The sequence below is a fragment of the Podarcis vaucheri genome (assembly GCF_965113315.1).
Source record: "Podarcis vaucheri genome assembly, chromosome: 6".
Lineage (NCBI taxonomy): Eukaryota > Metazoa > Chordata > Lepidosauria > Squamata > Lacertidae > Podarcis > Podarcis vaucheri.
The window spans coordinates 41457871-41479690 of record NC_138764.1 but is presented as its reverse complement, the minus strand read 5'-3'; the positions used below and the strand labels follow the sequence as shown (position 1 = coordinate 41479690).

Sequence of the window (21820 nt, the reverse complement as noted above, 5' to 3'; positions counted from 1 at the left end):
AACTTGCCCGCAAGCTGTAGGTTGACATCAACCATATTCACGCAACTGATTTTCTGTGTTGGTTACATGAATGTAATTATGCAGATTGGCTGTTCCACCCAGCTTTCCTCCTTGCTTCATCTGGCCATTGATGCTGAACAATTGCCCTCACCCACTCTGACAGCAATAGCGGAAAAAAAAAAAATCCTGAGCCTCAGTGGGATGAAAATCACTCACTGCAAATCTTGTTACTATCTTTTCTTAATTACAGTGCAGCTTTTCAGATTACACTGCAGAATACTCAGAGGAATAGTAAGAGGCTCATTGAAGACAAAAGGCAGGTTTTTAGAAACATACCTGACCTATTGCCAAAGAGGTAATGTTCAAAAAACTATGAGCAAGTAAAAAAAGAAGGCGGAAAAAAAGATTATTCTAAATTCTTTCTTTTTTTTAAATTCTCCTTCATCCTAAAGTATTTCCGGCACACTGCAAGCAGCAGCAATTTTCTAAGTCAACTTTACAATGCAGTTTCAAGCCTGCTGATAAAAACTTGCTAATTATTGCTCCTTTCCCATAACATTATAGCCCTACAACTTGAGATAGAGGTCTGGGGAAACATCTGGTCAAATTACCTGTAATATAATAATGTGCATTGTGTATTTATTTTTAGTTGTTGAGGAAGTTGGCAAAGCTCAGTTTACATATCTACTGCCAGTTTTTCTAACTATTTTTATTAATGAATTCTCTTTTGCTTCTCTGACATACAGTGGTAGAAAGGAGGTCAGCAAGCATAGTTAATGAATCATAAAACTGCAGATTCTGTATCTTTTATTTTTTAGTATACCCTGCATTTTCCCAAAAAGATGTTTGCATCAGGTGCAAATGCCACATATCATTTTTTTAATGAGGCAGTATGGCTATTTATCCTGTTTAAGAAATACATTGGCAACAATGGCTTCATTTTAATTATTCACTTCATCCACATATGTCTTTATGAAATCATTAGGTTGTATTAAAATCTACCATGGCATACCAAAAAGTGTAGGAGAAAATGAAAAATATACATTGCGTTTTGCAGTAAGTGGTATTCAGTAGCTGGAGAGTTTGACATGCTCACGTTTGCAATGCAATTAGTACAGAAAGTGTAAAAAAAAAAGTGGGAGAAAATTGCATTTCTCTCCAAGGATTGCTGTGGCTTAAAATGAAACTCTTTTTAATTGCATGTATGAAAAACGGAAATGCTGTACTTCAGGTTAATGGCAACTCATAATGGAAATCCTGCAAATGATTCTAAATGTGGATTAACAAAATTCAAATCCTACCGTTTCAGAAACAAAGCTCATAAATAATGGTTTGAAATTCCATTCATTTTTTAAAAGCATTTTTATGTTTGTATTGCTCTGCAATAACTCAGGAGACCAGGTTACTTGAAAGACCGCCTGCCCCTCTATAGACCACCTATGTGATTTCTCTCTCTCAAGGAGAGCATTCAAACATATGTTTCCCCTCACTAGTGGTCTGAGCATAGTGTGGCACTGTGTACTAGTGGTACAATCCAGGAGAACCATAACATGTGTGTAGATGTGCAGTATTGTAGGTGTTGAATTGTTTCTTTTGAACTATACATGGCAGGGGTAGGTAATCCCAGGCCATACTTTGTGTGTGTGTTTGTGTGTGTTTGTGTGTGTGTGTGTGAGAGAGAGAGAGAGAGAGAGAGAGAGAGAATGTGGCCCTCTTGGCTTTTCCATCTGGTCATTTGGACTTGAGCCATTTAAATGGCCAGGGAGTGGACCCAAGGGAAGCCTTCCTGTTCTGTCAGCTCCACCCAGCCCGTGTCCAAGCCTGCACCCCAATTTGCAAATCCCAGGTGCAGGCTAGGATCCGGCTCCTGATAGGCAGCCCAGGCTTACGCCCATGTCTCCCATTCAAAGAGGAGGCCGGACCTGAGATTCCCACTTTGGGGCCTTAGAAGGGCCTCTGCTGTCCTTCAACGCCGCCACACCAAAAGGGTGAGCGGATTTCCTGTCCATGATGGAGGGCAAGAACTTGGACATGATGCATGTGGATATGGGAGCAGGGGTGCATTTCTCTGCCCACTCACTCTCGGACATTTCCTATGTTTAGTGGAGGAACTTGTATTCATGTTTGCTTGGACATGAGTAGAACCCTCCACACAATTTGGGATGATTGCATGAAGCATTCCACTCGCATTTAAATGAACATGAGTAAATGCCCAAGTCATGTCTTTTCTGCTCAACACAAGGAAGGTCAGGGACTGTATACCGATGGGATAGTTCAGTCAATAGACCATGACACTCAGGGTCACGGCTTCAGGCCTCATGTTGGGCAAAAAGATTCCTGCATTGCAGGCAGCTGGACTACACGGCCCTGGTGGTCCCTTTCAACTCTACAGTTCTACGACTCTATGAGTCTATGAACAGTGGGATGCACCAGGACTTTGCGGGTGAAGCTTACAAGGGTGATCTTGCAACCCCACCCCACCCACCAGTGGTGGCTTAGGCTTTGAATATTCAGATATTTGCAAGAAAGTGATGGGGGCAGGGATGGAAGAAGCTTTATCTGAAAGACCCATGAGTGGAAGTGCATGGGAAAGTAGCCAGAGAATGCACCATTTGAATGATCTGTTGTTCAGAAAGGTGGTGAGGCGAAGGGATAGTTGGGAGAGATGGAACAGGGATGGCTTATTATACTTCATGGGATGAATGGAGAGGATCCCTCAAAAAACAGGAACAAACCAAATTATTTCACCTGGGCTATTTTGACAGGAAGACCCTCATATAGATTATGAACCATTCAGGCACAGGCGCTCCCTTCGCTTGCAAACAGTGAGCAATGAAACCTTATACATGTCTAGGGTTGTACTGAGTTCAGTGAGGCCTACTGCCTGGTCAATGGGCATAGCACTGCAGCCTAACCTGATATATAAAACTTGGTCTTGCCCTTTGCAACCGGATCTCTGATTTTGAAAGTGGTACAGATTAGGTTAGAATCCTGCCCCATTATAATATCATAATTATGAAGTTTCTTCTTTTCCTTTAGAAATTTCTCCAATAAAAAAAGGGGGGGGGAGAGAGATATGTTAAAAGATGAAAACTCTGATAAACTCTAAAATCTTTCTCCCCCCAGCTCCGATGAAGCCTTCAGCAAAGTTAATTTAAATTACCGTACAGAAAATGGGCTGTCTCTTCTGCATTTGTGTTGTATTTGTGATGGTAAGTGTTTCAGCTAAGATGCTTTAGAACCCTCTTATTGGCGCATTTAATGATTTTACTTTTTAATAAACCACAGGAATGTTATTACTTTTTAATCTGTTTGCCGCCTTGGTACTTTTCTTGTTGAATCTCATGTAGGCATCAGGTGGAATGTTATAAACAATAACAACAAAGTGGTTTAAATTTTGATTGGATTTAATCTCAGGCTTAGGATATTGCATAATTGTCACTATTTCACCCTAAAGTAGGGAGGGCACTTTTTTTAATCTAAGGAAGAATTTCTTTTTATTTTTGTAAATTCCTCATTATTCAGTTCATCAGGAATTGATCACAGTTATAACTAAATGTGCTGGAAGTGAAAAATCAGTTGTTTGGAGCATGCTGCTGCTCAGATAATATAAAAAAATGGGTCCTTAGAAATTGTAATCAGCAAATAATGAGATGGTAGATATTACAAAATAAACATGCATGATAAGTATCATCCTGAAAAAGCCATTTTTTATGTTTATGACACATTGCATTTTTTGTATGGTGTGATAAATAGGAGTGTCCAACTGACTTCTGAGTGGGACTTCTGAGAAAAGATGCATAGAGTTGTGATGTAGCTATCCCACAGCAGGCATTAATACCTGTTGAAGTGTTTTGTTTTTGCAAACCAATTCACCATCTATTTTTATTTAAAAATTGCCTCCATTTCCAATATTTATTATGCAGGTAATAAATCACATATTAGGACTCTTATGCTGAAAGGCCTGCGCCCATCCAGGTTGACAAGAAATGGGTTTACTGCTCTGCATTTAGCAGCTTACAAGGTAAATTGAATTTTAAGTAAGTAATTGCATTAGTGGTCTTGCTCTTTTTCTCCCTTTCAGCCGCCCCCTCTCCAGCAGTTGGGCTTTGGCAGCAAGGCAGGTGCCAAGAGCACTAGAAATAAAGTTGTCTCAGTTCCTTGAGTGCTTGGCTTACTGCCATAGCAGTGCTGGGGAGTGGGCAGAAGGGGGTCTTCCTTCTCTTTCTCCCTCCTGATGTTTTTGAAACTGCAGTGGCTGACTGGGATAGGGTTGAAGGGAAGGGAGGAGGAATTGATTTCTTCTATGTATTGGATTAAAATCTGAACTGAGAAAGAACTTTGGGGTAGAGGGTAACACTTACTTCATATTGGAAGCCAGCATTATCAGCTGCCAGAATTTGTAACCTGAGTTTGGAACTTAAAAAATGTTGTCACCTCTCTTCATAACTGACACAATTGAAACGCATGCATTTTGCATCTGAGTATCTCTATTTGAATCCAAAATGTATTGTAAAAAGTGGACTTTAATGAAACTTGTCCTCTGGTTTAATTTTTCTTCATTGGAAATTGTCTGATATGTCTGATAACTGAGAGATATACAACATGAGTATCTGTTGGCAATCACTTTCAACAGGGCAGCTATTTTATTCATTTATTTGTATTTTGACCCCATGATATGAAAACTCATGGCAAGTTATATATTACAGATTAAGCAATAGGTTTCATTTACAGAACCCAGCATTCTTAAGGGAGATATTGATACTGATTGGTTCTTTCTTGCCATATTTCATTGAGACTCTTTTGCTCCTACACTCAGAAGGATTTTGTTCATAAAGTACAGCTGGGGGGAAATGTGAACAGAACTGTATTCTGCAAAGCACTATATCTGCCACCGAGCTGCAACCCCTTTTAATTAAAGGTAAAGGTAAAGGGACCCCTGAACATTAGGTCCAGTTGTGGCCGACTCTGGGGTTGTGGCGCTCATCTCGCTTTAATGGCCGAGGGAGCTGGCGTACAGCTTCTGGGTCACGTGGCCAGCATGACTAAGCCACTTCTGGCGAACCAGAGCAGTGCACGGAAACACCGTTTACCTTCCTGCCGAAGCAGTACTTATTTATCTACTTGCACTTTGATGTGCTTTCGAACTGCTAGGTTGGCAGGAGCAGGGACCGAGCAACGGGAGCTCACCCCATCGCAGGGATTCGAACCACCGATCGGCAAGTCCTAGGCTCTGTGGTTTAACCCACAGCACCACCCGCGTCCCTAACCCCTTTTAATTATGTTTCTCTAAATAATAACTTTACTTTCTACATTTCAGGACAATGCAGAACTTTTAACTGCCTTGTTGCACAGTGGAGCTGACATCCAGCAAGTTGGCTATGGAGCACTTACAGCTCTCCATATCGCTACAATTGCTGGTCACCATGAGGTATGTCTTCTCACTTACATGTGTAACTGCAAAAGGTGTTGTGAAATGAGTGCCTAAAGAGGCATTAAAAGTAGGTTTGAAAGAAACATTCTGTTGCAGCCAGTAGAGTAGATTGTGGTGTTTTCTTGGTTGTCGTGTGTATGTGTGGTGACCACAACAGTTTATCCAGGTCCCCAAAGTTTGGCAAGCCCTGTACTACAATAGTTAGGTAGTAGGTCAAAGGTAAAATAGGCATGAAAGTTATTTCTGGAGAGGCTGGAAGAAGAAAACCTGCCAGTAACTAAGGTTTATCTTTCACTTAGAGGTATTATGTGGCACTTCCAAAATGTTGTAGAGGTGTGTTTAAAAAAGCAAATCTGAACATTTGGAAATGACAGCTTAAAATCAGTACTACATTCTGATTTCATGCACTGTATAAAAATGTCTTAGTGTTGGGACAAATACTATTATGTGCCTGCTTTTCAGGTCTTTGTATAATGGTCTGCAGTAAGATGAATACAGTTACTGTATAAAAGGTACTGTATATTGAAACACATTCTGTGCAGATTTTTACCATAAGAATCCAAATATTTAATAACATTACAATGTCCTTCAGAATCATACACTGAAAATTAGGGTTCCAAAAATTCACACCTGATCCAGCTGTCTAAAAACTTATTCAACCATTATTTTTCTCACTGCTCATAAAAAAGAAGTTAAATGTTATTAATTCCATAGTTTTCCAAACTCCTGTTAACCAATCATTCATCCTTTGTATTCCGAAACACCTCCTTCAACAGTCAGCTAACACTATTATTTCTGAAGCAACTGAAAGGATTTCAACATTTGCGATGGCAAATAATTTCAGATTGCAGTATACATTATGTTTGCACTGCAGGAAATCGTGATCGGGCTTTATGTGGATTTCTTTTACATCGTTTGACAGTGCATTACCTTTTGACAATGAACTCCTTCCCATGCCTCAATGTCTGAAAAAGTCCTTAAAAACAAACAAAATGTAACAGGCTTATCAGAGTCGCTGATTAGCCTCCTATGTGAATTCCTCCATTCTCCACTTCCCTTAAACTTTGATAAGAGGAGTACTATTGTGCACTTACATAACTTAGGAATTCCAGTATCCTGGATGAAGCAGATTATGTGGTAGAAACCCATCTTGACCTACCATAATGATCACCTTCCTTGGCATGGCCTGCAAGGTCCTGGCAGCATCCAGAGCCTGGCTGCCATAGCACTTGCCATTGAGTCCAATGTTGGAATAGGCATGGTCAGGCTCACTGCGGTCAGTGCCAGCCTTCTCCCTTAGAAGAAGAAGAATCTTTCAACAGCAGAGTGCTGAAAAGAGTAGAGCTTTCCCCAGGTCACTGTCCACATTATCTCCAGTGACTCTGGGCCCTACCCTTGATGTACATGTCAAGGACAAGGCCCAAAGGCATTGCTATAAGGAAGAGAATGGAGAGCTGCCTCAGCCAGTGCTCCTATTTACAGTGCTGTGCTGAGCTAGTATGGACATTAGGAGCTGCTCTGCTTCAGCTTAACTACCCTGTCTCCCACTGCCTGCTGCTACAGACTGTCAATCCCCTGGTATGCTTCAAGGGAGGACCAACCTTACCCAGGGCTCCCGTCAAACCAGTAGCCAGCCTTGCACACTGTGAATTGTTCCTGCTGCTGTCTTAGATTCCAAGACTTAGAAAACAAGGGGAAAGGATTCAATAAGGAGAACTATGTGCCAAAACTGTGGGATGTGGGCAGATCAAATTGGGGTTGTGTCTGGATTGTGGATGTGTCTGGATCTAATCCTACTTTGCGGTTGGGGAACCAGAGCCTCTCTCAATTACGCGTTCCGTCATCAACAACAACAATGAAATTTGTATACTGCCCTATACTCGCAGTTCTCAGGACGGTTAGCCTGTCGGTCAGCAGTTAAAATACAAATAAGTACAAATATTACCTTATACTCAGGAATTGGGAAAGGACAGCTGGGTGAGCAAGAAAGTGGCTAGACCTGTGTAAGAATCGGCTGAGTCCTGGGATTACTATGCGAATTCAAGGCACACTTCACCCTGCAGCCTTAGATATATGCATTACATTCTTCTGCAAACCTGAGCAGTGAAATTTAAGTCTTTAATCATAGACTCTGCTGTGGTAACGAAATGCCTAATTTGTTCCTAGGCCAGGCGCAGTGCAGGTGCAGCAGAAAAGAGGAACGCTAAATAGAAATTGCACTGCCAGTGCCTGCAGGGCCTTGAATATCTTGAGTGAAATGTCCTCACAGCCCCACATTGCAGCACAGATGGTAACAAAACAATTGGGTTCATTTCAGAACACCCATCTCTTCACTCCTTTTCAACTAGATCTAAAAACCTGGTCATAGCGAGAGAGGATAATGGTTTCTAGCAAAAGAACATTTTGCCTCAGCTGCACACACCATATTCCTGGTGTACAGCTGTCTCTTCAAGTGCTGCTGTGAAATTGCCACACTCCCTTTCTTGTGGTTCCAAGAACCTCTGCCCTTCATGTGAGGATACTGAATCTAGATGGATTCTTCTGGAAGGGGAAATCGGAAGCAGCTATAAAACTGCATGGCTGTATCATTATAAGTTGGAGGCAGCAAATAATTATGCTGTAGGCAAAAGAAAAGAAAAGCCTCACAACACTTAACGCCTACTAGAATGTTCCGAAAGACCTTTGTGACCTAAGATCTCCTTTAGGAGTCCTACCCTTCTCTTAAGGTTTCCTAAGTGGATTTCCTGTAAAGCCCTCAGGCTCAACATCTTTTAACTAAAATTTGCTTTTAGTCATGAACCTTTTATCCTCACACATACCACTTAGACCTCGTTTCAGTCACTTCACACCCCAGCTCATTTCTTGTTGCCTTGGAAATGCTTTGTTTCAATCTATTTCATTAAAAAAAAATCCAGAAGTGTTTAATGCCATGAACAGAATTACTTTTATAATGAAGGGTTCACAGTTGTGCGTTTCTGATTATATTTACATCTACTTGTGTTCATAAATCTTTTGGCTAAATCGTTCAGAAAGAACTCAAAATTACTTGCATATACAAAAGTAATAAAACTTAAATAAATGGAACATGAAACCTGTTGAATGTGAATAAACCAAGTTTTTAAGATGATTAGCAGAATAAAAATGGCACTTTGGAAATTTTAGTCGGTCGGCTAGGAAATAAAACTCGACCAGGATTCTGGAGCTGGTGCAGTTCTTGGGTCTAAATTGGGTCTGCTAGTCAACAGCAGTGCTAGGTATGTGTATATCCTCAAAGGTCTACTGGCAGGAGGAAGGAAGTTTGGATTGCATCTTTAATATGTTAACCAGGCTGTTGGGGAGAGAAGAGGGAAATGAGAAAGTGGAGGAAAGTAGTAGTTTCAGGACTCTGAAGAGAAGCAGTCCACTCTGAGACATGATGTTGCAGGTTCATAGATGAAGTTGTTCATAGATGAAGTTGAATAAAAACTGCAGTGTAAATACTTGAGCAAAAGTTTAACTTGACTGTGGGCAGGCAAAGAAAATATTATGCTGTATGTAATTTCACCTTTGGGTTATGGATCAGAAAATGCTAGAATTGAATGTGTCTGACCTTTGCACAGCTAATGAGTCAAATACGAATAAACCCTTCCAAAATGAAGGGAACTAGCAATCATTATTTTTAAGTCCATTGCTAAAGGCAAAAATAATGAAGATCTGAAATAGTAAAACTAAAAATTGTGAAGCGATGTCAATTTGAGAAAATAGAATAAAAGGTACGAGGGTTAGACATACACACCCAAAACTCAATTAAGTGGATGGTGTTTTTCTGTGGTCTTCCAGTAAGCAACTCCTAATCAAGGGACAAATAAATTTGTGGCATCTGAAGATCATTGCTATGGGAGAATATTTTAACAGGCTAGATAGCTTTCAAAGGTTCATTTTTTCATGGAAGTTTATTGTCACATGAAGTTTTTCTTAGGGTGTTGGTTTTCATTTTTGAATGTTGCGTTCCAAACCTCAGGAGGTACAATGGCCTTTGTTTTGCTTATTAAAAATATACATAATGCCCAATTTCAAACATTTTATTTCATATGTTCTGATTCTTAATATGTTTTAACAAATATAAGTGGCAATGCAACCAACTACCCTGGTATATTTCTTAATGTGTACAATGCCATCGTTACACATGGTATCTTAGAGAGTTTTATGGGCAATATATGTAGAGTAGATATTTTCTCAGCAGCACAATATGGTCTATTTGTGTTACTTAGTTTGCAAGGTCACATGGCCTCTCCAATTATAAACCCTAGACTTCAAAATCTTTAACAGTAACCCATCAACCTCTCTAGCCAGCCAAGCAACAAGAATTGGGTATTTTATAAGCAGGACAATATATGCTTTGGGTTTTGTTTTTAAAAGCATGGAAATACAGTGAAAGAAAGAAAATCTGCGCATATATCTGAAGAGCTGCCTTTGCCAGTCTCACACAAGCAAGTACCTTGTCCCTGGCTTTTAAGGTTCTGCTGTTACATATATATATCCTATTGCTGTATCACAATCTACAATAAATGTGATCTCTGGGAATTGGGGAATGAAGAACTTTATAGTCGGCTGTAAATCATTTTTATTGATGATGTGCAATATGCTATCTGTGTAGTATCTAGATGGAACTGGGTGAGTGTTAGCTATGTCAGGACCTGGATCTAAATTGCTGTCCAAGGCCACTCCAGATTGATCTGTTCCCTGATAATGATTAGAGCTGTGTCTAAGGAAGGAGCTGGACCCTTAAAGGGAAAAGTTATCATCACGGCTTTTATCTTCTTGTTAGGGCTATTGTTGCTATATTCGCAAATTCGCCAGTCGAATTCACCACTGTTCAACTTAGTCTTGTTTGAGTTAGTGTCGCATTAGAGATGGTGTAGCCCATGTATTGTGTATTAATAAGGTTTGTTGCATATTGTCGTCCCCTCCCCCTATTTTGAAAAAATACAGAGTCATGATATTGGGGGTGGGGATATTCTGGACAGAGAAATTATAACATCCAAAGCCCTGTCATTGAGGATAAGGCTATATAAGTGACTACTAGCCACAATAATTATGTTCTACCGCCACTGTTAGGGATGTGGGTGGCGCTGTGGGTTAAACCTAGGACTTGCCGATCAGAAGGTCTGCAATTTGAATCCCCGCGACGGGGTGAGCTCCCATTGCTCGGTCCCTGCTCTTGCCAACCTAGCAGTTCGAAAGCACGCCAAAGTACAAGTAGATAAATAGGTCCCGCTCCAGTGGGAAGGTAAACGGCGTTTCCATGCGCTGCTCTGGTTCACCAGAAGTGGCTTAGTCATGCTGGCCACATGACCCAGAAGCTGTACGCCAGCTCCCTCGGCCAATAAAGCGAGATGAGCACCGCAACCCCAGAGTCGGCCACGACTGGACCTAATGGTCAGGGGTCCCTTTACCTTACCTCCACTGTTGGATGTAATTTGCCTTGGAATACCAATGGTTAGAAACCACAAGTGGGGAGAATACACAGGTTCTTCTTGAAGGGCTCATAGGCATGTGGTTGGCCACTATGAGAACAGGATGTTGGACTAGACAGGCCATTTGCTTTACCCATCGGGCCCTTCTTATGTCAGCAAGGTATGGCCTGGCAGATGGCTTTTTCCTTTTTCTTTACTTCATTCTCCCCCTTCCTTTCCCCCTATTTTTGCTGCTCATGGTGGAAGTTGGCCAGCTCCAGAGCCCTCATAGTTATAGGTTAGTGGTACATAGTTTGAGGGCACATTGGGGTAAATAAGAGGATTAGAATCCCACAGACCCACTGTCTCCCCAAACATGCCCCAGAATGCACCATTTTAGCTTCCATTACTGGCAGAACAGCAAATAACTGCAGAGCTTTCCATGGCCTCCCAGCAGGACCTCGGTCTAGTCATTCCTGACTAGTGCAGGATTTATCCCTGTCGTATTTTATTACAAGGAAGAAACAAATTCATGCCAGCATCACCAACAAACAATTACACCATTACACGAATGTCCCTTATTGTTTTAGGTATTGTTCCATTGTTAACTTTTAAACCCTGATTGATGTTTACTTAGTGAAATTATCTTTGTGGAGGTAAAATGCCTTTGGAATCACAGTAGTCCCTTGAACTCCTGTTGGTAAAGTATTGTTGGGGTATCCCATTCATTTAAAATATTTGTTTTACCGTGACCCTCACACAATCCCAAATCCTGGCCTATTGTATTTTCATTTAACTCCAGTTAATTTCATAGGATTGCTTCATCCTCTTCATCGTCGTGTATTCAGTGATGTGGTACCAGGGGATAAAATCATTCACTGTGTAAGAACCTTATGCTATCATAAATTCAGCAACAGCTGCAGCAGTGACATGTTGGCAGGCTTGGATGAAATAATGAGATGAAACCCATCCAGTTGCATAATTAATATGCTTAGTATTTATTCTTATATTTTATACTAAAACCCTGGCCCTACCAAACAGAATAACAACCTAGAACTAATTATTCTTTCCACATGCACTTCTTATTACAATGAGAAATCATGTCTGCATATCATTAAATATGTGTGTGTTGGTTGAAGTTTACATAATTCTTATCTGAAATTTATGCAATGACTCAGGATTAGGGTGAAGACAGACACAACATTTTAAGTGTGAGGGAGGTTCTTTGTGCATATATTTGTTATCCTACAAATAAATGCCTCAAAACTCATGGCATTTGTTTTCAGGGCTACTAATGTATGTTCAAGGCTCATCCACCACTCCTATGTTATGGCTGTCTTTGGCCTTGGAACCTAGGAGGAGTGTGTCCTCATGATCACCACCATTAAGAGGTCTATGTAATATGGCATTTTTGATGTCCCAGGTTTACCTTGGTTCTGTTTTCAGCAGAACCAACGTAGTTCAGCAGGGTCTTTTCAGCAGACCCTGAAAAGCCATTGCAAGACAGTACTTGACTATACCGCAAGGGATAAATCTTCATTGGGTTAGATGAACTATGTTGGGTTAGATTAGCATTTTCTCTCCTTACATACCATAGGAATGTTTTTTTTTTGTTTTTTTTTTTGTGTGTGTGTGTTGTATGATAACAGAAAACCTAATAGAGACATTATATAAAAAAGAAGAGACCATTAATAAATGACATCCCACATAAAACAACCCCTTTTTTGGGGGGGGGACACCCAGAATTACTATTTGGATAATGTGGCACAGTGGATTAACTTTGCATTGTCCCTTTTAAGGACAGTCCAGGATCCAGACTGCCTCTCCCCATTTCCCTTTGCAGTATAAGAAATACTGTTGCAGATTTCTGTTTGGAAGCACTGCATAATAAACCCATTATGTTACCAAAACTGTTGTTGTTGTTTAGTCGTTTAGTCGTGTCTGACTCTTCATGACCCCATGGACCAGAGCACGCCAGGCACTTCTGTCCTCCACTGCCTCCCGCAGTTTGATCAAACTCATGCTGGTAGCTTCAAGAACACCATCCAACCATCTCATTCTCTGTCGTCCCCTTCTCCTTGTGCCCTCCATCTTTCCCAACATCAGGGTCTTTTCCAGGGAGTCTTCTCTTCTCATGAGGTGGCCAAAGTATTGGAGCCTCAGCTTCACGATCTGTCCTTCCAGTGAGTGCTCAGGGCTGATTTCCTTCAGAATGGAGAGGTTTGATCTTCTTGCAGTCCATGGGACTCTCAAGAGTCTCCTCCAGCACCATAATTCAAAAGCATCAATTCTTCGGCGATTAGCCTTCTTTATGGTCCAGCTCTCACTTCCATACATCACTACTGGGAAAACCATGGCTTTTACTATACGGACCTTTGTTGGCAAGGTGATGTCTCTGCTTTTTAAGATGTTGTCTAGGTTTGCCATCGCCTTTCTCCCAAGGAGCAGGCGTCTTTTAATTTCGTGACTGCTGTCACCATCTGCACTGATCATGGAGCCCAAGAAAGTAAAATCTCTCACTGCCTCCATTTCTTCCCCATCTATTTGCCAGGAGGTGATGGGCCCAGTGGCCATGATCTTCGTTTTTTTGATGTTGAGCTTCAGACCATATTTTGCGCTCTCCTCTTTCACCCTCATTAAAAGGTTCTTTAATTCCTCTTCACTTTCTGCCATCAAGGTTGTGTCATCTGCATATCTGAGGTTGTTGATATTTCTTCCGGCAATCTTAATTCCGGTTTGGGATTCATCCAGCCCAGCCTTTCGCATGATGAATTCTGCATATAAGTTAAATAAGCAGGGAGACAATATACAGCCTTGCCGTACTCCTTTCCCAATTTGGAACCAATCAGTTGTTCCATATCCAGTTCTAACTGTAGCTTCTTGTCCCACATAGAGATTTCGCAGGAGACAGATGAGGTGATCAGGCACTCCCATTTCTTTAAGAACTTGCCATAGTTTGCTGTGGTCAACACAGTCAAAGGCTTTTGCATAGTCAATGAAGCAGAAGTAGATGTCTTTCTGGAACTCTCTAGCTTTCTCCATAATCCAGCGCATGTTTGCAATTTGGTCTCTGGTTCCTCTGCCTCTTCTAAATCCAGCTTGCACTTCTGGGAGTTCTCGGTCCACATACTGCTTGAGCCTTCCTTGTAGAATTTTAAGCATAACCTTGCTAGCGTGTGAAATGAGTGCAATTGTGCGGTAGTTGGAGCATTCTTTGGCACTGCCTTTCTTTGGGGTTGGGATGTAGACTGATCTTCTCCAATCCTCTGGCCACTGCTGAGTTTTCCAAACTTGCTGGCATATTGAGTGTAGGAACTCAAAAACTGTAGGAAGCCTGAATCAGTAAATCAGCAATGTTCAACATATGCCCAGTGCCAGTACTCAGGCAGGTCGGGCATTGGTTGAGGGGCTCAGAAGGACCTCTCACTTGCCTAGCCTAGGTGAACTGCCACTTACCATCTCGCTGCAGGGCACCTAGGCAGCTGTTTTAGTGGTGGGCAGGTAGTGGTATCACTTTTGAATGGGTGCGGAGCTTGGCTCCCATACATGACAGTCATCTGCCATCTCATTATACCCAAAATTCAGTGGCCTTAGAATAAATCTTTGGTGCCACCCCACCGTTCAACAGATTGTATGTTCTCATTGTAAAATGTGCAGAATTTGAGAATGCAGACAAGAGTATATTTGCGTGTTGAGGTCCCCAATCCACCCACAAAATAACTCACAACGGACACGTAATTTTTTGTTTAAGATTTTTGGCATGATTTTGGCCACAACTTTATTAAAATACAAACTGTGAGTGGTTGTTTAGGCATTGGTTAAGACTATCTGTCCCCCGCCTGGGGACAGAACTGACTTCCGGGCACCACCGAAAGACAGTGCGGGGGAAAGCAAGTCGGGGAAGAATTGGAGCTGAGACACAGACCCTCAACTCTCACCCGCCTGCTCCCCGAAGGCTTGCCGGCCCTAGTCCCATTCCAGGGATTGGACGAAAAGATGGCAAGCCCCAGGATTCCTTTAACGGAATTCCCTTTCCGCAGCAACCATGAAGGGGCAGGCCCAGCCTATCCTAACCCCTCCATGGAGGGGCAGGCCCAGCCTATCCTAACCCCTCCTCCACCAGATTTATAACCAATGCCTAACCACAACCTTACAAGTTGTGACGATTTGCTACACAGTAGGCAAAAACCACCTAGCCAGCCAATTTGCCAGGTGGAAAAATTCCTACCAGGCCCCTGCTCAAAGGCAGACGACCCCATGACAGGCATAGCAAGGTCAACGCAACAACCCCTTATTCTAGGGCGGGTGGGCGGGTGATCCGTTGCATGCAGCAAAAGAGAAAGTACAAGGCTGCGTGCAGAGTATTTAAACCTTTTACCCCTCCCACCAAAATTGCAACATAACTTTTTCCCCAGCAACTCGGCAATCCAATCAATGCTCCCTGGCCATCTTGGAGAACTTACCCAGCAACAAAGGGGGTGGCTCAGTAGACCCCACCGCAACACGTGCTCTCCCTGAAGGAGAACACGCTATGTGGAAATGGAGGAAGTAGTGCTGTAAAAACCAAATAAGGAAGCAAAACTGGAACATTTCCCAAGGTTCAGTTTTCACTAGGAAAATGCTTGGTGGAATACAACGTGAAAATCTTTAGCCTTTTTAGGATCTCGTAAGCTGTACAAACTAGAGGTGATTTGTAGTTAAAACTTTTACAATGTTCTGTAAAAATGCTGCCACATAATAATGCATCCCTTTTTTTGCAGTGATAAAATCATTACTGTTATAGGCATTTAGAGAGTACAGCAGTGAATATCATGAAGCGTATACAAATACATGAACAATGCAGCATATAAAAGATATTGTGACCTCCAGGGAAAAGTGCCTGGCTTTACTGACTTATTCAATCACTGTCATGACTGTATCACCTCTAGCTGACTAAAAAACACCAAGGTCATCCAATGCACTTCAAGAAAAAGATCCTCTAGTTCTGTTGAGATTTCCCAGTAGTCATGATCCAGGCTGGTTAGATCTAGGTCAAAAGGCCTACAATGTGAAATCACCTCTACAGCTGCTGGATAGTTCAGCTGTTTTGAGCATGGTGCTGATAATGCCGAGGTTGCAGGTTTGATCCAGCTGCATATTCCTGCATTGCAGCAGGTCGCACCAGATTATCCTCAGGGTCCCTTCCAACTCTGTGATTCTGTGTATCTCCATCTCAGCCTAAGGGCCAAACAAGGCATTCTTCTAATATTTTTGGAACTGAAAGCCCACTGATGCTTTGCGTTCCCTACCATCAAATCCTGAAGTTGCTTTTGGACAAACGTCACCATAGAAGAGTTAAGAATCTCTCCATCTCTCAGCGACTGCTTATAGAGTATAGCTTCTTCCAAATTTCTGCCAATGACATGCCACGATTGTAAATCAATAAGTGTGATGTGTTTATTCACTGACTTGTGGCTATGATGAGTACTTTGCCATTTGAGAAAGCTCACATTCGTTTCTACATAAAACAAGACCAGTAATTGTTTTCCCCTCAACCTTAAGCATTTAACTACTCTTCAGAATATTCCAGCATAACAATTGCTTCTTAGTGCAGACTGGATTTTGCTTGACAGTATGGGGATGCCTGCCCAAATATATCTAATTTCAAAAACAGAGTTAAGTGCAGCCTTTCATTGTCAACAGAGTGGCAAATAATGAGTTGCCAACTGGAATTCAAGTAGGACAATAAGCATTATGGAACCTATGTGAAGAATCTACATCTGTCAGGCAGAAATATGAATTGCCTGAGCCAACTTTTTCCACCCCTTCCCCCTTCCAATTTGAGCCTTGGATGCATACAAAGCAATTTGACAAAGCGTTTGAAAAGATGCACCAAGGCAACCAAAACGGAAGGCAATATAAAAGAATTATGAAGCTTCAGGGAATGTATTGCTAACATTTGTGTATTTTAAAGCTTTTATATTTACATATTTGTGTATGCAGCTATGCAGAGGCGGAGCTAGCTGCTCTGGCACACAAAGTGGCACACATGCTGTGCACCCGGGGCTAGCCGCCCGCAGGGGCGCCAACCATGGCAAGCAGTGAGCGTCCCAGGGGATGGGGGGGGGGACACAGGACACATGCTCATATTTATGGATCTTTATATTTATGGATCTTTAAGAATAAGCATCCTCTGTTGTGCTCTATACCACTGAGTAAAAACGGATCCACAAAAACTATCCATGTATTTAACTATACTGGGCACTTGACAATACTGAAGGCATGGCAGCAGAACCAGCTGAATTTTGAAGGCCTCAAGTATATAAGTAGTTCATATTCTTGTTTCTCCATGCCAGTGGACGTAATTGCAATTCTGAGGAAACTTACATGCAGGAAAAAACACCACTGAATTTGTGAACTGCCCATAAAACTGCAAGGTTTACTTGCAGGCTTCTCTCTTTTGACATTTACTGCCAATCCTATGTTTTCCAATGAGATCCATTCAGAATCTTTACAACTCATCACCATGATTTCACCTTTGCTAAAGCATAATTAGTGAAGAAGTGTGGGTTCTGCTAATAAATTTTGATTTCTGGATAACTAGACAGATTAATTTGCAACTCCCAGGTTCTGAATAGATCTTTCGATGTACAAGTTTGAGTTCTTTAATTTTTAATTGCAGATAGATTGCTTGAAGGGGGAAAAATTGACCCAATTATACATGATGTTTCATTAAAACTATAGCAAGATGAGCTCTAATTTACCTTTTCTGCTTTCAGGGCTTTTAATAAAAGCAATTAACTTGCATTATGTTCATTACATCCTACAGAGAGAAGACGTTATAGACTACAGACCTTATTTTGAAATTCTGGCCCTCTGGCCTTCCTACTGCCCTGCTTCACTTTTGTTTTCCAAATCCCATTTAAGCTGTCCTCCCAAAGAACAGAATCTGAAGTCTACAACTTAGTCAAGTTCAAAGACCCATAACTCATATATTTTTTAAAAAATGATCAGTACCTTGCTGTCGTGTAGTGGCAAAAAGGCTGATCTGTGAATCTAGGAGTCCCTGGTTTGAATACTGCTCGTGCCCTGAACTCAATAGCTGGCAAGTTGCTCTCTCTCAAGCTCAGTCTCCACATCTGCAATATTAGAAAACACAAAAGCATGGCCAGATTATTATGCTTCAGCTGGAGCAATTGCACCACTATCCATACCTACAAGGGGCCCAAATCCTGAGCTTTCTTTCCTGAAAGAAATATTTTAAAGAAAAATGTGTCATCAGCTTTCTAAGATATTTCTGAGAGATGCCAGTCTCGCTGCCCCTACCTTTCCCATACCCTCCAAGTGTCTCGATTTTCCAGAGACAGTCCCAAAATTACATAAGCCATCCTGGTTTTTTATTGGATCCTTCAATATCCCAGTTTTCCTTTTCCCTGCCCTCCATTTCTTTGCTCTGTGTATGTGTGTGTAAAAAATGGAGTCCTGCTTATACTGAAAATGGCTTCACCAAATGATAAAAAATGGTGAGGCTGGCATATAGTTTTGAGGCTTCAGTAGCCAGCCATTTTTAAGGAAACATGTGGATTGTTTATTCCTTTATTGTAAATGGAGTCTTACACTGCAAGCCTTTACATGTCTACTCAGAAGTAAGTCTGTATTCCATGGAGCTTACTCCCAGGTAACCTGGTAAAGAATGTGCAGTCTTACACTGCAATCCTAATCATTCCCCCCCACCCCGAACTAAGTCCCAGTGGCATAGCGTGGGGGGTGCAGGGGGGGCCGGCTGCACCGGGCGCAACATCTGGGGGTTAGGGTTAGGGGGCGCAAATCCATGGGTTAGGGGGCGCAAATCCACGGGTTAGGGGGCGCAAATTACTTGCCTTGCCCCGGGTGCTGACAACCCACGCTACGCCACTGCTAAGTCCTACTGAGTTCAATAGGATTTATTCTCTGGTATGTTCCTGGTCATTCTCAGTTTTCATCATCATCATTATTATTTATTATTATTATTATTATTATTATTATTATTATTATTATTATTATTATTATTTTATTATATCCCGCTTTTTCCCCCAACAGAGACTCAAGGCAGCTTACATTAGAGCTAAATTTTTTATTTCGTTCCATTTATCTGTTGAAGGTGTTATACATGATCCCTTCCCTCACACATTTTTTTCTTTAGAAAAGCCCTGTGAAAGAGGTGAGGCTCAGCGGATGTAATTGGCTCAAGGTGACCAATGTTGATGTGCATATGACATATATGGACACAGGAGATCAAACACAGGAGAAGCTTCCTATGTAGAATAGAATGTCCCTATTTTCATCTAAGAACTGTTGGGAGGGTATGCTTTCGCTGTTTTTAGCCAATGAGTGAAGTCAGCATGGACAAATGAGTCCATGTCATGGATGAATTAGTTGTTTGGACACCAAGCTATAGGAATCCCTGGGTTCCTAAATAGCTAGTGTTTCTCCCTCAGCTTTAGTGTACTTTTGTTTCCTACTTCTGCTTAATTTTTTCTAGGCTATGGACTCTCTTTCTAGCCTACTGTGTCTGACATCAGGTACTCCATATAAGTTTTTTTTGTTTTTGTAAATGCTACTGCTCTGTTGTAAGGGTGGATGTTGGAGAAGCCATGGCAAATGTAAAATCTCTTGCTGTGCAGAAGCTGCAGTCCAGTAACTTATTTCCAATTTGAAAAAGGACAAAAAAACCTGAAAAAGATTATGGGATATAATTCCTAGTGAGTATATGTAACTCTTTTCATCATTGCACTAAATGTACTCCATTTGTGCAAGGATTATTTTAATTCCAGTTTGTAAAATACATGTTGTTATTCCTTTTGCTGATAGACAAATTACTATAAAGCCCATTTCTGATGGAAGGACGCATTTGGTCTGTCTCATTTGATTTAGTTGATAAGTTTGATTCGAATACTTACACATTCAAAATGTGAGCTTTGCCATTACCTTCCCCCTCCCCCTTATAAATTTGAAACTGCTGGTCTTTCGAGAATTATTCTGACTACGTTAAACAGCTTATTTTGCAGAAGATCACATTAATATATATGGGACTGCTAATATTTTCCCTCCCATGAGAAGGATCTAAATGGTTTTGGTAATGCCTGCCTTAATTGAAATAAAGAGATATTAAATAAGAAGTTCCTATGCTAGATTGTTAGAAATGTAGTTGAGTTCTCCAGCAGTGCAGTCTTTGTGGTTGTTTGTGATGGGAGCACTTTACATGGAATGTGTATAACTTGTACATGTAGTTCAAAATGTGAGCCATGCCTGCTGCTTTTGAGAAGTGTGATGAGCCCTTGCACAATCTGCTTAGTGTGGTCCTGAACTTCCACCCTCATATCTGACCCTGACCACCACTGGATACCTCCATGTCAGGTATACAAATCACTAGGTTTTCTAGCTGCAGAACCAGGTGTGTTCATTTCTTCTCCATCAAAACAGAACTTCTGCCCTGTTGCTTGCTAAGCTTCAGCACTATTCATTGTTATGTACTACTGCAGTAGCCTTCTCAAAAGGGGTCAGATGACTGAAAGCCCCAATAGGATTTCTAGTATTATAAAGCTTTTGGCTGTTCGTTTCTCAGCCTGATCAAATCATTCTCCTGACTGCTTCCCAGCATAATGACCTAGCTGGTTGGTATCCATATTGTTAACCTTGGCAATTGCTTTAGAAAGCACCAACCAGGCAAAAAACAACAACAATGAATCAATGTAATTTCTGAATAGGCAAACCAGCTTTGCACTATCCATTCCCCCTTGCACTCCAAGTCTAGGAGGTGGTCTTGGCACAGTTCTTTAAATCACTTTAGCAATCAGTGCTATGAAGTTGATGCTCTTCAATCTCTCTGGCGTTCTGATTCAGTTGCGCTAGTCTTGGGCATAAATATTTCATCTTCCCTGCAATTTGACATTAGATGTGCTTACATTAGAAAATGTGGTTTGTTGGTTCATCTGTTAATGCTTGGATTTCACCAGAAGAAAGGTGCAAATTTGCAGAATGTAAGTGGGAAGAGGAAACAGGCGAGAGGCACAACTCTACCAGCTGTCTTCTTAAAAATACATGTTCACAAGACATCTGTGCCTGAATATTATTTTTCAGCCCATAGATGGCAATACATGGGAAGCTGGCACTGCAGTATGTTTTTGCAGGTTTTGTATAATGGGCTTGTAGAGGCAGTGGCGTAGCTAGCCGCTCGGGTGGCTGGTGTGTGTGGGGGGTGTCCTGCAACCTGGGGGTGGGGCGATCCTCTCAGATGCTAGGAACCTCTCCGCCACCTCCCCCTCAGCTGTAGGGCAGCTGAGGGAGAGGCAGTAGGCAGATACAAGTCCCATGCTGCCGTTTCAGGCAGCGCATAACCTGCAGGTGCCTAAGCCACCACGCCACTCCCAAAAAGTTTCATGAGTCCATTTTTTAAATAAAAAACCCCTCATTTTGTCACACACCCCCAGTGTTGACACCTGGGATGCACCACACCCCCGCACCCTCTTCCTCCACCACTGTGTAGAGGCTATTGAATGGTTTAGTGCATGGGTAGGCAAACTAAGGCCCGGGGGCCGCATCTTGCCCAATCGCCTTCTAAATCCAACCCTTGGACGGTTTGGGAATCAGTGTGTTTTTACATGAGTAGAATGTGTCCTTTTATTTAAAATGCATCTCTGGGTTATTTGTGGGGCATAGAAATTTGTTCATTCTCCCCCCCCCTTCAAAATATAGTCTGGTCTCCCACAAGGTCTGAGGGACAGTGGACCAGCCCCCTGCTGAAAAGGTTTGCTGACCCCTGGTGGACTATCAATAATAACTTCCACATACAAGTCAGTTATTCATGAGAATGATGTGAAATGTTTATAACAATGTTGGAATCAAGGTATCTGAAAGATATGCAGTTCAACTATGTGCTAATATTTGCTCAAAAAAATAAATATTGTGGTTGGCCCAAAGACAAATTCCATAA

The 21820-nt window shown here is 41.7% G+C and overlaps 1 protein-coding gene across 1 annotated transcript in view; it reads left to right on the top strand.

Moving 5' to 3' along the window:
• Positions 1-21820, top strand: part of LOC309534827 (serine/threonine-protein kinase TNNI3K) — a 159426-nt gene that overhangs the window by 2997 nt on the left and 134609 nt on the right. The window contains exons 4-6 of the mRNA XM_082227248.1: positions 3127-3212; positions 3927-4024; positions 5321-5431. Of these exons, the coding sequence (XP_082083374.1) occupies positions 3127-3212; positions 3927-4024; positions 5321-5431 (295 nt within the window). The remainder of the gene's footprint in view (positions 1-3126; positions 3213-3926; positions 4025-5320; positions 5432-21820) is intronic.